This window comes from Thermobia domestica, chromosome 18 (assembly GCF_964235325.1).
Source record: "Thermobia domestica chromosome 18, izTheDome1.hap1.1, whole genome shotgun sequence".
Lineage (NCBI taxonomy): Eukaryota > Metazoa > Arthropoda > Insecta > Zygentoma > Lepismatidae > Thermobia > Thermobia domestica.
Genome location: NC_137471.1, coordinates 180,481,680 through 180,498,207, shown reverse-complemented (window position 1 = coordinate 180,498,207; position 16,528 = coordinate 180,481,680). Strand labels below are relative to the sequence as shown.

At 34.8% G+C, this 16,528-nt stretch overlaps 1 protein-coding gene across 7 annotated transcripts in view; it reads left to right on the top strand.

Annotated features, from left to right (window-relative positions):
- Positions 1–14,181, top strand: part of LOC145675770 (uncharacterized) — a 37,208-nt gene extending 23,027 nt beyond the window's left edge. For all 7 annotated transcript variants that reach the window (XM_081746448.1, XM_081746444.1, XM_081746446.1 and 4 more), the window contains one exon: positions 5,918–14,181. In XM_081746448.1, the coding sequence (XP_081602574.1) occupies positions 5,918–7,928 (2,011 nt within the window). In that variant the 3' untranslated portion in view covers positions 7,929–14,181. The remainder of the gene's footprint in view (positions 1–5,917) is intronic.
- Positions 14,182–16,528: the final 2,347 nt, after the last annotated feature.

Here is a 16,528-nt window from a genome sequence, read left to right as displayed (position 1 = left end):
AGCTTATAGATGACAAGCCAATTTCATCTATGAAACGAGATTTTTCAATAGTGAGCATTTTAATAACTTAGATACAATAGGCCCAACAGAGTCGTTCTGACGCCATACTAAAGAGTTCGTATGACATATGTTTTCTGCAGTCGTCAGGCCTTTAGTATGACGCTAATCATATGCCAAAACGACTCTGCATAAGGCCCAATGTATTGAAATGAAAATGATCAGAACGTTCACGCATTCTAGTGTCAAATTGTTAAAGTAAAGATTAATCGTTTTTGCCGCTTGAAAGAGTGTTTATTTTCCAATTCAAAAAGTACTATAACTATAACTATAACAAACAACGAAAAATGGAGCTATTCCATTTAACTTCTGAACGGCTGAAATATGCTCGATTTTGAATAACGAGGTAAGTAAGCTTCCATGCTGTTCTAGCAATTGTGGCCGAGATGATGGAGAAGAACTGAAACGATCATCCAGCAGTATAGTTTCCAGTGTACTGAAATCCCGAGTAGAATCAGAAGGAAAATATGTAGTCATATTGAACTGGCAACTTTCCGAAAACTCTGCAACGTGCGTGGATTGCTTTAGGGAACTGCATGTTTAAGGTGTTCCATGGTATTCCTCATTTATTAAGACGCGTTGACTTTTGTTTTTTAAGGTATTTCGATGACTGAAGGCATTTCTCGACTTTAGTATTCCGCCATCAGCAAAAACCCCTTGAAAAGTTTCCCTTATACTGCAGCACAAAATCAATTGTTTTTCGTGTATTTAATGTTTTCAAATGGACCGAACTCTTTTGACCTCAACTATTTACAACCATATCTTATACACTGTACAAATCCAGTTCTTCTTCCTTGTGTGAGGTATGTCTCATAAAGTTTTCTGGGTTTCTAGAACTTGCACTTTAACCCTTATCCGGGCAACCGGGGCCTTCCAGGCCCAGTAGCTTAATATTTTTTTCGGATTTCTCAATAACCATAAATATTTCGATGTCAGAAAATTCTGAATTCTTCTATCTTTAGTTGAAGTTAGTCATGAACACATCGAGTTGGTAAGGCTAATAGAGTTGGTAAGACGCAAGTTGCCGTCTACGTTACAAAAATAGCTTGCCCGGATAAGGGTTAAATAGCAGTTTGTGTTGCTTAGTGACATCTGCCAGTACGAAATTCTTCGTGACGATGTTGAAAACTGTGTAGTTTGACATACAATGTCATATTTCAAACCTGTCTTCATTGGGGGATTGTATAGTACCACTGCTCTCCTAATCGCATGCAGAGTCTTGAAGCTTTAACGGACTGAATGCGTGTTCTCTCCCAATATCCAGCCGACCACGTACCGCAGGGACATATTGGATATATTTTCGGACATTAGATGTACACAAGTTTAAACTTATTTTGTACATTTTTCCATTATTGCTAACTGGCTATGAGGGTGGGTGGCGGAAAATTACAAACGAACTTCGTCTAGGAAGCTTTCACTTTTATCTTAATTCTTCCACGGATCGTAACCAGCCTTGTACCTGTGCATAACACCAATTTAACGTTTGTTTTATATGTATGTTCCAGCCATACCACCGTTATTCCCAAAAAGCATTTAACCAAAAGGAAAGAATTTCTGTCGCTAGCTGTAGACGTTAAATATACGTTGAATTTAACATACCAAAGTTTAATCACATGTGCAAAGTCTTTCAGATTTAAAGGGTCTAAGCTAATTCATATTTCACATTCCTAATTTCAGCTAACTTTAGCAAATCAAATTTCGTGGAAGTGGGAAGATTAAGTTAATTTTATTTCTAACATTTCTTCCATTTTATTTCTACAATAAAAAAAAAAAAGAAAACTTTCTCAAAAGCGTGCAAACTTGACCTGTGAAAAATGGTTTAAATTTCAACAACCAAATTTGTTGGATTTGTATCCAATTTCCGGCATCATATTTCATGGACTTAAGCTGCATTAATAAAAATTTTCCAATATTCCAATGTAAAGTGATTCATTGGAAATGAATGTATTTGTTAGTTAGTCCTGTTCCGCTTTCGTTACCCTCTTCACTAAGGTAGAGTAGAATTTATGGTATAAAAATTTGTTGCTACTACAATATTTTGTTGTTAATTTTTTTATATCCAGGAGTCAGGTAAATAATTACACTCGAGCGGGGTCGCCTAGAGACGTAGAGGCCATAATCGGAACATCCACTTTATACATCTGATATAAAAAATTAATCTAAGAAACATTTTAAATATATCTATAGATATATATATATGTATATTCAAATAATACTTAATGAACTCGCATTTTCGGTACCTTCTGGTTCATTTTTTACAACTCTCAAGCACAAATTTTCTCAGTTATAAAGCATACTTAAGAACAGCATTTAATGGATTGATTATTTGTTTTCTCTCGCTCGTCAAGGAGCTAAATTTTGTATCCATCCCTTTGGTATCTCCCTCGAAAATTTTTCTGTGAAGAAAAAATTTATGGATTTTATGCAGTAACTTTAGCTTCAAAGAATTTAGAAAATCAGCCTACTGCAATATTTTTATACTTGATTTGCTAAAATTACTCCATTCCAGCTGAAAGCTAGTTGTGTTTAAACAAGCACAGTTTTGTTGTGTTCCACATATTTCTGTTTGACGCCACTAGTTCCTTTAGCCTACATGTTATAACAGTACCCAATATTAATCTACCGAATTATGGGAACTGCTTTCTACGAATATTCACAATTGAGGAATGTATTTCCAAAACATGTTAAATCCAAAAATGTCGGATTCTGAATTAAATATTGAAGAGTATACTATGGAACATCTGACATTAAATTTTGTAATTATTATCTGTCAAAATACATTATTTTCTGTAGTAACATATTTATGAAATATCACTCTAGTGTCAAAACGTGATAAATACGAAAACAATGTATTTCCTAAATATGCTATATCCAATTTTATGGCATAACATGTAAATTCCATGTTTTGTAGAATTTACGTTATCTAGTTTGTAGCAAATGATGCTAAATCCACTGCTCGTCGATGTGCAACCAAACCGAAGGAGAAAATAACGTTTTTCAATATTATTCATAGAACTTGGAAGATTGATAACAATGAACTAAAAACGGATAACATTGCACAATTACGTTAGAAAGCAGACACCAATCATGATTTTCACATGCGCTAAGTGTGATGGAAAACACGCAGCGGTTCTTGCTGTGCAATCACAGGATGTGATGGAGCTGTACTCTTTACAAAAAAATTATCTTGCAATTGACGATTTGAAATGGAACACGAACTACGCAATGTTATGTATGTTGATGCGCTTCAGTCAGAAGAAAATTTTAGAGTATGAATTGTACTTTCCAATGAGGAGTCATTCTTACATGCCCACTGATATGGCGTTCGGGCTAGTTGAAACACGCTTAAGAGTTGAAACAATAGTACAATTCGCAGAATATGTTAATTTTATCAGAAATTGGTACCCTTCATATTGTTGGGAAAACCGCAACAGTGGAAAGATTGTGCACATAAAGTTCTGACAAGGCCTTCAACATCACAACTGCAAAAGTAGTGTTGTTCGATGATCCATCGGAGAATCTAATTAACTTCATACCCTTGTATGCTATCCCAAGTACTCAACATAAAATTGAATCAGAACTATATAAAAATAATCACTTCATTTGAAACTAGTAACACGCGACACACTTGCGACTGAACAAAAAATTTGGCATGAAAAGTTTTTTTTTAATTCAATGCCTGAACGAACTTATTATATTACCAAACTTGTTTCATAATATTATGTTACTGAGTGTTTATATAAAGGAAATTTTCTTAATAATTATCATTTAAATGATACGAACATTGATGTGAAAAAGTCAGATAATCTTGTTCCACAGAAGAGAGGAAAATCTAACTACAATAAACGACTTTTTTTGTATGCATTCTATACATCAAGAATCAGTCTTTGTGAAAACATAGTTGAATACTTCGCCTCTTTAGTGTCAAAATATACTAAACCCTCAAATTATGTTTTCAAAACATGCTAAAGGCCAAGTTTGTTGCCAAAATATGCTCTGCACCACCTAAACCTTTTCATTAACCTAACTTCAAAATATTTGACAGGTTTAAAATTTTACCAGCATAATCCTCTTTCTAGAGTTTCTAAGAGTTTTTTCGAATAATTGAGATAGTGTTTCTACATAAAAAAAGATATAATTTTTTGTCCTTCCTCAAAAATTCCACCAAAAGGATTTGGCATGTGTTGGAATTACAGTCCTCAATTAAGGAATATTTGATGTAGTCTTCTAAATGCAAATAAGCCATGTCAAAAAAAATAAATTTTTGGGACATCTCTCAGTTGCAAATTGGAAGTAGTACCACTGACATTGAAGTTAAATTGCAGAGGGCGAACAAAACTGAAAATAAAATCTATCACCAAGTCCGTATCATAACATTTTTTCGTTATATTTTTCTTTCGCTAAAGGAATATAACGCAGGGTATAACCAACTTTGAGCCATTGTAAGTCTGTGTTCCTTAAGATACAAATTGACGAATATACAAATTCGTAGCAACCGACCTAAAGAAAGATTTCTGTCGAATCAGTAAATGTTTTTTGAACTGGCACAATAATCGTTGAGTTGGTTTAAGATCCTTGAAACTGTGGAATTTTCAGCCTATATATTGCTGAGTTCGTTACTATAAGAGAATGTGTGCAAGATAAATATCTTTTAGCCCAATTTATCATTTAATGTAAATTAACTTTTATATTTTAGTTTAATCAATTCTTGCTAATGTAAGATTTGTTTCGATCGTGTTTGGTGGGAATCCGCAAATTACATTGGAATTAATTATTTTTAATAAGAGTAACGGAATAAAAAAAATATAAGCTTAATATTACCAGTTACAGCGAATAATTTAGCAATGAAAATATCAAATCACATATCATCAATTTTTCGCTCTGCGTGTAGACTTTTGGAAGTAGAAGTAGAAGAATAGTCGTTATTTAATACCGGGAAATATCTGTATCTCACCTGAGATAGAATCCAGTACAACTACAATGCTCATTGATTTCTCATGCTACTAATTATTGAGAACAGTGTATATAACAGACAATTCTTACACTCTATTGTTTTCTTTTAATACTTAGAGCAATTTAGTCAACGTCTTTGTGTTTGTGCATGGTTCTATTTGAACCCCAATCTACCTTGGATACTACAAGTATTTGCCGTTCAGAAGTCCAAGCATATACCTTCTCCATCTCTCCGTCTTCTAGAATCATATCGGATCTCCGGACATTGTTCTTCCATTACTATCGTAATAGAATCTCGCCAAGGATAAATGTGCCCACAATAATCATTACCTTTAGAATTTCAACGAAATATTTTAATATAGACCAACACCAAGTTCAATACAAGCCATAAACCATAATTCTCCTAACCGTCGTAAATGGTGTATTAAATCCAATATCGATGCAATCGATACCAGAAATACTAATTTAGAGTACATTTTAATGTTCACCAAGTTGCGCAATAGTTTGATATATCCATCTTTTTTCTTGTTTTTTTTTTTTTTTTTTTTTTTTTTTACATATAACGTAATTAGGGAATCATTTTAGCAGTAATTTTAAAAAATGATGAAACCTATAAGTTTGTATATACGCTGGCGAACAAAGATACATTTAGTAATACCTAATGGTTTCCTATTTAGTTCCTGTTTTATATAATAACAAAACAATGGCTTGTTTATGTGAATATATATATATAAGCATACTAGTGAATTATTTCAAATATTGAATAACAGCTGAAGCAGAAGAACAATCTGGAATACCTATATATATATATATACGTGTGTGTGTGTGTATTTATGTATACAGTCCATCAGTTGGATTAGCCTGTAAAATATAATGTCGCTTATTTCTAATATGTTTCATATTTCAGCTGCAGTAAGAACATGCAATTGATAGTTACGAAATCAGTCACTTCACAGCATGAAATAATGTTCCCGATGTTGGAAGAATTTCCTAATTCTGATTTCCGTGGGGAAAGATTTAATAAAATATCAGGTTTCGGAAGCCACAATTTAAGTCAAACAGATAAAAGTGCTCAAACATATAGAAAGAGTGGAAAAGGAATCGATCGAAAAGAAAATTTAAGAAGCCCCATATTGACTCAAGCAAACGCAAGTGAAAAATATCATAGTTGCCAAGAATGTGGAAAGAGCTTCGCACAACTTGGGTATTTAAGACAACACATGTTAACACATACAGGTGAGAAACCTCATATTTGTCCACAATGTGGAAATAAATTTACTCAAAAAAGTAGTCTAAAAGTACATATGCTAATCCATACCGGTATAAAGCCTTACATCTGCGACGCATGTGGAAAAGGCTTTAAAGAGAAAAACAAAATAAGAAATCACATGTCTATACATATAGGTGAGAAGCCTTATATTTGTGGAGATTGCGGAAAGAGATTTAGACTCAAGTCAATCTTACGTCGACATGTGTTAGGACATTCAGGTGAGAAATCTCATATCTGCGAATATTGTGGCATGTGCTTCATTTCTAAATCAAGTTTTAGAAACCACATTATTAAACACGAAGACACACATATTTGTCAAGAATGCGGAAAGACTTTTACGAAAGAAGAATATCTAATAAAGCACATGTTTATACATAAAAGTGAGAAGCCTTACATATGTGCAGATTGCGGAGCAAGATTTAGAATAAAGTCAACCTTGGGACATCACATTATGAAGCACACTGGTGCAAAACCTTATGAATGTGCCAAGTGTGGTCGCGGATTCTTTGAAAAGTCAAAGCTAAAAAGACACAAATTAATGCATGCTGGTAATAAACCAAATATATCTGGAGATTGTGGAATGGGATTCATTGGTAAATCAGCTTCGAGCCAAGAAATAGGAAAACGTGCAGGTAAAAAGATTCATATCTGTCCGCGCTGTGGAAAGGGCTTAAAAAGTTTAAGCTATCTTTCAAGGCACCTACTATCACATACAGGGGAAAAACCACATACTTGTAATCAATGCGGAAAGTGTTTTTCTTCAGTTTGGTCATTAAGACGGCACGAACTCTTACATTCAGGGTACAAACCTCATGGCTGTCAATATTGTGACATGAAATTCATTGAAAAAAGTAAATTAGCAAAACATATTTTAACACATACCGGCGAAATGCCTCTTACGTGTGATGAGTGTGGCAGAGGATTCATTAACAAGTCAAGTTTAAGAAACCACATATTGAGACATACAGGTGCAGAACTTCATGCCTGTCCTGAATGTAGTAAGGCGTTTACTAGAATAGACAGTTTAAAAAATCACGTGTTGTCACATAAAGATACAAGATCTCACACTTGTACGCAGTGTGGAAAGATGTTTGCTTTCAAAAGCAGTTTCAAATTGCACATGTTGAAACATAGAAAAGAATATTCATATACTTGCCAGGAATGTGGAAAGAGATTCTCCGGAAAGTCGTATTTGAAAAAGCACATGCAAGTACATACAGGTGAGGTAAAATATATATGTGACGATTGTGGAAAGAGATTCAGCGAAAAATTAAAACTATCATACCACATTTTCAAACATATAGGGGAAAAACATAGTTGCGAGCAATGCGGGAAGGGATTTACCATCAAATCAAGCTTAATAGAGCACATATTAAGACATACACATGAGAAATCTCACATATGTGAAGAGTGTGGAAAAAAGTTTTCTCATAAAAGAAATCTAAGTAGGCACTTCCTAAAACATGCGGGCGAAAAACGTCTTATATGTAACGATTGTGGTAAGAGATTCACTCATAGATCATCATTAACATACCACGTTTTAAGACATACAGATGAGTTGCCTTATGCTTGTCCGGAATGTGGTAAAAAATTATATTCAAAATCAAGATTAACACACCACCAAGTAGAACATAAGGCCAAGAATTAAGAGTTGTTGGAAATGTGAATATCTGCAAAATCTAATTTAAGACAGCACATGTTAAGCATATAGGGAAAGTGTCTCGTACGTGTGAAGAATGTAATAGGGAGTTTACTGTAAACACTTCGTAATTAATCATTTGGTGAAATAACGGGCAAGAAGTCTTTCTGTTGTGATGATTTTAGCTTTGAGATTCATTGCGAAATCAGAATTAAGATACCACGTGTAAACACATAGAAGTGCGGTTTTATTAAAAAGGTGCAAAGGAATTCTATACAAAATCGAATTAACCAACATACTCACACACTTGGAATTAAAATTCTGCAAGTGACAGAACGTTAAAAGTACCCTCTTCGAAACAAGTTTCAAGAACGAATGTATTTAGATAGGCATGCAAAACTCCTACGATCCTTAGTGATTGAATAAATCAGATCGCATCATCCCTTAGGAGCTTTCAGTGGAATATAGGGTTTAAAGTTTTCTTTACATTACCCTCTATTAGTTCTTAGCACTTAAAAAAATGTCGGTGTTTTGCTTAACAAAATATCACCTTTACTAGTTCCCTGCCAGTTGATTCTTTCCTTTACCTCTAATATAGCTCGAATTATTTAAAGTAGTGTAGTTATGTAATAAATATATTTCCATTAGCTCATGAACGGTGTAAAAGAGACTTATAATTTCTGGTTTGGAACGTATAGGTATGTATTACTTTCTGTCGTCAAATGATAGTTTCGAACAAAGTATTCACAAACATTTTTATTTTGCATAATTTAAAGATTTTTATTCGTAGATATTTTCTAGTTGATTTCAGTATATTCAAATAAAGTAACTTACCATTTTTTTTATGTTTTCCACATTATTCTACAATGAACAAAGATATTTGTAAAAAGAAGGTATCCATACAAACGACATAACTCAAAGCTAACGTATTGAATACTTTAAACGAAAATTAGATCAAAGCTCGTGCAAACTATATTCTGGAAACAGATAGGAAATTCTTTGAACATTTCATTGGATTAACTTCGGGAAATGGGAAAAAAAAGGGAGCCACGGCGCCCATACACCTAATAGAATCTTTTTGTATTTAGCGTGATCGATGGCTCATTGCTCGTAATGCGGCGGTTCCCTCTGCCAATGCATATAAATAGGTCTGTATATAACTAGTTTTTAAAAGGAAAATGCGAGAAAATATTTCCAATTATATTCAGTTTGAAACTTCCACAACACTATTAGCTAAGTTCTCGTTCTTCCCATAGACAATATAGTGATAAGGAATATTTTAACCTCCTTTGCAATATAGGATACACAGTTCAATGAAAATGTATTCACACAAGTAAGTAAAATACTCTAATTGCGGCATATAGTTTGAAACATCGGTACGTCAGCGCTTCAATACGCCTTTTATTCGGAATTACCTTAAAAACCCGATTTGAGAAACCAAAATCATGGTTATTACTTTCCTGAAGTGACATGGGGACAACAGTTTGCACATTTTTTCACTTCGTCGCACTCTCCATAGGAACAGTAACTGAAAACAGAGTTGAGGAAAAGGCACCGCGAATGTCACAAATAAAAGCTGTGACCTCGAAAACAGTGGATTCTACGCTATCATTGGCCCTTCTCGTTTATTTTCTTATATTACCGCTTCCATTCCCCGATCTTAATACTGATTGAGGTGTCTTAGCCCCACAATACCTTTCCCAGACTGTAAGTAGTACGTAAAGCAAGTTGAGTTGAAATAGCTCGAGGCATTCCGGAGTAATCTCAAAAAATTCTTTAACACACAAGCAGAAAAATATATTTTTATATGAGCGGCTCTGGGAAAAATGATAGTATGTCACATCTATCTTTCGAGTAAAGTAAAATGAAGGGAACTATATACAAAACTATCAATGTAAAGTACTGAATGAAAGACTCTATTTTCACTCACAGTGATCCAGAAGCCGTCGAGATATATCTACAGAACTACTGTGGTATTTTCTATTGAAATAGTGATGCTCCTTATCAAACTGAGTCTTCTTCTTCTGACCAGTTGTCTAAGAGGCAGACAAAATATAAGCTCAACACATTACTGCGAAGTCTATAGTGAATTAGTGGTACCCAGTAAATGACCTTGGTCTCATTTTTCAGATCCAGTGACACAGAAGCACACAAAATATTAGCATCGTACCAATACTGCAGAATGTATTCAAAATCTATTGGTGTCCAATACTCAACGTTGTTCTCGTTTTACACATCTCGTGACGCCGAAATATCTGTCATATCAAAACTACAGCGACCGCAATAGTTTTAGCTAGAGTGTTCAATTCTGGCACGTGGATGCCATCGTTCGAAACCAGCTCGTGCCAAGTGGACTTCGTGGTGGACAGCGTGGGCTTACTCGCGGATCTCCTGTTTCCTATCATATCACTTTCTTGAAACCATTTTCCTCATTTTTCATCATTATAGTCTGCTTTAGCTCAAGCGGGATTCCCATTGTCCGTAAAAGTTAGTTTTCATTTCATTTTTATATCTAATCTGCAGCGTTAATGCAGAATTCATAATGGATTGATGATAAAGAATACTGTATATGTCTCAATTTCCAGAACCAGTGACTCTGAGTTGGCCAAAATATTAGCACTGGAGCATTACTATTGACCTTGTAGAATAAAATAGAACAAAGAACTTTTGTTACTCGTTCTGCGTCTCGCTTTTTAGTACTGGTACTCAGAAGCAACCGAAATATCAACTTAGAATATTACTGCAGAATTCGTTGCTGGTTATTTGTACTCAATCTCTGTCTCGCTTTCCACGGTCGATGAAAAAAATATCAAATGAAGTATCAGCTCGGCAGCATTAGGTGGAGGGTACTGTATCTACGGGCGCTTGTACCTACGGCCAGTGTTCATTAAAAGTCGTGTGTTGTCGGGAAAGATCGACAAGAGGGCAGACAAGGCTCTGTTTTTTACGTGTTCGTGTTCCTAGAACTTGGTCTGGTGAATAGCTGTTTGTTTTATTTTATTTTATTTTATTTATTTATAAATTTTTTGTTTTTTGTTTTCAGCTGTCCAAAGTAAAAAAAATGTGGACACAAACATTATTTTTTTCCCCCGTATAAGTGAACGGAAAGATACCAAAAATTCTTTCTAACTATTGGTACGGATTCATTGATTGATTCCCAATTTCTATTTCGATCAAGCCACGTAGAGTTCGTCACCCACAACCAGTACAATAAAAATGGCGGAGTGCTATACCTACGGACATTGGATCAGTTGTACCTACGTCAACAACACAGGGTGGTTGTAGGTAAGATGTTACCTGTACTACTTGTTACTCTTAAATTTTTGAGTCTATTTAAATCAAAGGTAGAGATAACTGAGTTTCCATGTTTGTTAATTAATCAATGTGTTATACTTAAGCAGGACCATTCACTAGAAAAAGTGAGAAACAGAATCTAGAGCCAGCAAGTGGTATAAATCAGCAAAAGCCCCATCTCGAAAGCCATCATCACACTTGGAGATCAATTGGCACCCTCGTTGATACCATCAGTAGTTCAAGGATTCTGACAAGCTAAGCATATATTAAGAAACTATGAAAAGCCTACCAGCAAAAACAATAAAAGCTTCAGAAGAGACCTACCAAACCAGTACCAGCGAAAGCACCAAAACGGGCCTTGAAATTCACGAGCTATTCCGAAGAGTCAGGGAATCAAATTTCAATTTATACTTCCTCGGATGGCGAGTTCTGTTTTGATGACTCTTCTTCAGACGAACTGGCAAAAGATGTTGATATCACCGTTGGTGATTATGTTTACAAAGGGAAAAGTCAACAAAGAACTTCATTACCAAAACACGGTAACTCACGTTGTTGACCCTAGAGCTTACAATGATAAATTTCCTGAAATTATTTTTCATAAAAAAATGATCACCAAGAATTTACTTATGGCGAGGAACGAGAACTTGAAGTATTAGCTGTTGATATCTTAAGTAAGCTGCCACAACCAAAAGTTGGATTCACTGCCCGTCAATCTCATATTTTCTCATTTTCAGTTCTTTGAGCAGTTTCAACTTGGTTAAGAATGAATTACATTTTCTGGACAAGTGTGTGGGATTAACGCGCAGAACTCTTGATAACTTTTGCCCAAAGATTTCTTTCCTTTACAACCTGTTTATTAAGAAAAACAATACTTTATTCGTGGCTATTTTTGACTATTTTTCAAAATTCAATCTGTTCATGGGTACAAGAAAATAGATGGCTGTACGGCCAAAAAAAAAAAAAAGTTCTTAAAAAGTTAAAAATAATTTGTAATTTAACGCCAAAATTTTAAACTAGACACACATTTTGTGTATTCAGGAGAAACTGACACTGTGTATTCAGAAATTTTAACACCTCATTCTTAAACACCTTTATGTTGATGTTTTTCAAATGCTAGGGTAAGTGATTATACAAACTTGTACACATAGAGTACACACTATTTCCACTTGAGCTATAATTTTGTTGCGTAACACAAACATCCCTACCTTGCCTTGTATTATCTGAATGTATAGTAGATGTAACTGTAACAGAATGCCAATTTCTCTTAGTAAAGATAATGCTTTTGTATATGTACAAAGATGGGAGCTTTACAATTCTATGGAGCTTAAATATTTCTCTATAAGATGATCTTGGTTTCAAATTAAAAATAATACGTATCGCTTTTTTTCTGATTGCGGAAGGTGGATAGGGCAAAGTGCGATGCTTCCCAAAAAATAGTTCCAAAACTAAGAATTGAATATATCTTACCGTAGTATAGTAAGAGCAAAGTATGTCGATAGACGGTGCCTTGTAATCTATATAAATCAAAATTTAGAATGCCTAGTTTATTGTTCAAGTTTAAAATATGTTCTTCCCAGATATTCTATCTTGAAGAATTAACCCTAGAAATTTTGCTGAAGACAAATAACTTTAAAAATAGAGAATCGTTCTTTATTGATGGAGTTTTCAGCAGTCTGGGTGAAAGATCAAAATAAAGTACCTTAGTTTTGTCCACATTTATCTCTAAGTTTTTACTGGATGCCCAAGTTGTCAGTCTTTCAACAATTAGTTTAAAATTATTTTCTAGCTGCGACATTGTACCTCCGTTCACTAAAATATTTACATTGTCTGCAAATAAGACTATATCAGGGAAGTTCAGAAATTTTTGCAAGTCGTTTATATAAATTAAGAAAAGAATAGGTCCAAAAATAGACGCTTGAGAAACACCCTTGTTAATAATACCCGGAGATGACTCGTACCTTGTAAGTAGGCAGTTTTGAGATATCGAAATTTGAACAAGCTGTTTCCTGTTGAACAAATAAGTAAAAGAGTTGTAGACTCTACTCCTTATGCCATAAGTGTAAAGTTTGTGTAGTAAGGCCTCGTGATTCATGTTATCAAAAACTTTAGAAAAATCTATGAATAAGCCTATTGCATATTCCTTATCATTTAATGTATTGGAGACTTTCGCCAAGAAATAGAAAACTGCAGTGTCTGTTGATTTAGATTTTTGAAACTGTGTTGAAGGGGCGAGATAAAACTGTGGGACAGCAGAAAGTTATTCAATCGCGATAGTGCTGCATATTCAAAATTTTTCGGGAATACAGAGAGAACAGGTATCAGCCGTTCATTTTTCACATAATGAGTATTGCCCTTTTTGTGAAGCGGCATTTGGTTTATCAGGAAATGTGCCACTTTCGAATGAGTAGTTTATTATATAACACAATGGCTGCAAAAAAAAGCTGAATACACTTTTTTAATAACAGACGATGGGATTTCATCTCCACCTGTGGATCGCGAATCTGAAAGATTTTTAAAAAAAAAAAAAAAAAAAAAAGATAGCCGTTCACTAGCTGTAACTGGTCTTAAGAACATACTTAGGTTGTTTGACTTGGTTGCTGGCGTTAAAGAAAGAGACGTATGAAATACAATGTAGGAGAGAGTAGCTTGGAAAAATGATAATTAAATATCTTGCCATTTGCTTAGGCTCATTTCCTATTATGAGATAGTCGTCTTATCTGATTAGTTCGTATCCCTCTTATATAGCCCTACGTTGATTACTCGCCACGCAGCTTTCCTTTTGTTTGTTGAGTTTCTGATTTCATTATTGTTATGAAGCATTTTTGCCGCTTGTATAACTTTTCTGTATGTTCTTTTATATGTGTCAATATAAGAAGTTATGTCAGTAGATAAACACGTATTGATCTTTAAAAGCTTATTTTAATTAATTATCTTACGTTTGGATATTTTGATTCCTGTTGTTATCTATTTCTTGTATAACCTAAAGTTTTTTTATAACCTTGTAAAGTATAACCTTGTAAAGTTTTTTTCTTTTTTGCGGAAATACCATGGTTGTTTTCTTTAGTGGTAGCGTAGAAGGCCGTGAAAACGTTTCGAAACACAGTGAAACAAACGCAGATGTTATCATTAGTATCAAGTTGGCCCCACCACTTTTGGACGGAAAAAAATAAATAATGCTATTCGTTTGTGCTACGTTAGTGCTGGTTAGTGCCCAAATTTCAGCGTTTGTGCAATCAAGAGTACCAAGTTATGCACAATTTAAATTTCAGGGCCAACTTGACGTCAAGTTGGCCCCACTTTCTTCCCTAATTGACATAGAATGAATTTTCTATCGTCAAACGTTTGTGTTACGTTACTGCTGGTTAGTGTCCAAATTTCACCGTTAGTGCTGTTCAAATAACGCCGTTATAACGAAATTAATTAGCGTCAAGTTGGCCCCGCTCTTTTCCCTAATTGAGATAGAATTGATTTGCTAATGTCAAACGTTAGTGCTAGTTAGTGCCCAAATTTGAGTGTTAGTCCTGTTTAAACAACGCCGTTATAATGAATTAATTAGCGTCAAGTTGCCCCGCCTTTTTTCCCTAATTAAGATAGAAATGATTTCCTAATGCCAAACGTTAGTGCTGGTTAGTGCCCAAATTTCGACGTTAATGCTCTTCAAATAACGCCGTTATAACGAATTAATTAGAGTCAAGTTGGCCCCGCCTTTTCCCTAATTGAGATAGAATTGATTTTCTAATATCAAACGTTAGTACTGATTAGTGCCCAAATTTTGCTGTTAGTGATGCTCAAATAACGCCGTTATAACGAATTGATTAGAGTCAAGTTGGACACGCCTTTTTTCCCTAATTAAGATAGAATTGATTTTTTAATGTCAAATGTTAGTGCTACCTTAGTGCTGGTTAGTGCCCAAATTTCACCGTTTGTGCTCTTCAAATAACGCGGTTATAACGAATTAGTTAGCGTCAAGCTGGCCCCGCTTTTTTTAATTGAGATAAAATGGATTTTCTAATGCCACACATTTGCACTTCATTAGTGCTGGTCAGTGCTCAAATTTAACCGTTAGTGCTGTTCAAATAACGCCGTTACAATGAATTTATTAACGTCACGTTGGCCCCGCCTTTTTCCCTAATTGAGATAGAATTGATTTTCTAATAACAAACGTTAGTGCTACGTTAGTGTTGGTTAGTGCCCAAATTTTGCTGTTAGTGCTGGTCAAATAACGCCGTTAGAACGAATTAATTAGCGTCAACTTGGCCCCGTCTTTTATCCTAATTACGATAGAATGGATTTTCTAATGCCAAACGTTAGTGCTATGATAGTGCTGGTTAGTGCCCAAATTTCTCCGTTTGTGCTCTTCAAATAACGCCGTTATAACGAATTAGTTAGCGTCAAGTTCGCCTAGCTTTATCCCTAATTGAGATAGAATGGATTTTCTAATGCCAAACGTTTGCGCTTCGTTAGTGCTGGTTAGTGCTCATATTTCGCTGTTAGTGCTGTTCAAACAAGGCCGTTACAACGAATTAATTAGTGTCAAGTTGGCCCCGCCTTTTTTACGTAATTGCGATAGAATAGAATGGATTTTTTAATGTCAAACATCTGTGCTGCATAGTGGTCAAATTTCACCGTTAGTGCTTTCCAAATGACGCCGTTATAACGAATTAATTAACGAAAAGGTGGCCTAGCATTTTTCCCTAATTGAAATAGAATTGACTTTATAATATCAAACGTTAGTGCTACGTTGGTGCTGGTTAGTGCCCAAATTTCGCTGTTTGTGCTCTTCAAATAACGCGGTTATAACAAATTAATCAGTGTCAAGTTGGCCCCGCCTCTTTTCCCTAATTACGATAATATAGATTTTCTAATCCAAAACGTTAGTGCTGGTTAGTGGCCAAATTTCACTGTTTGTGCTCTTCAAATAACGCGGTTATAACGTATTAATTAGCGTCAAGTTGGCCCAGCTTTTTTCCCTTATATTGATAAAATGGATTTTCAAATGCCAAGCGTTTGCGCTTTGTTAGTGCTGGTTAGTGCTCAAGTTTCGCCGTTAGTGCTGAAGTTTCGCCGTTAGTGCTCTTCAAATAATGCCGTTACAATGAATTAATTAGCGTCAAGTTGGCCCCGCCTTTTTTCTCTAATTGCGATATAATAGAAAGGATTTTCTTATGTCAAACGTTCGTGCTGGTTAGTGCCCAAATTTCACCGTTATTGCTTTTCAAATAACGCCGTTATAACGAAATTAATTAGCGTCAAGTTGGCCCTGCTTTTTTCCCTAATTGAGATATAATTGATTTTCTAATGTCGAACGTAAGTGC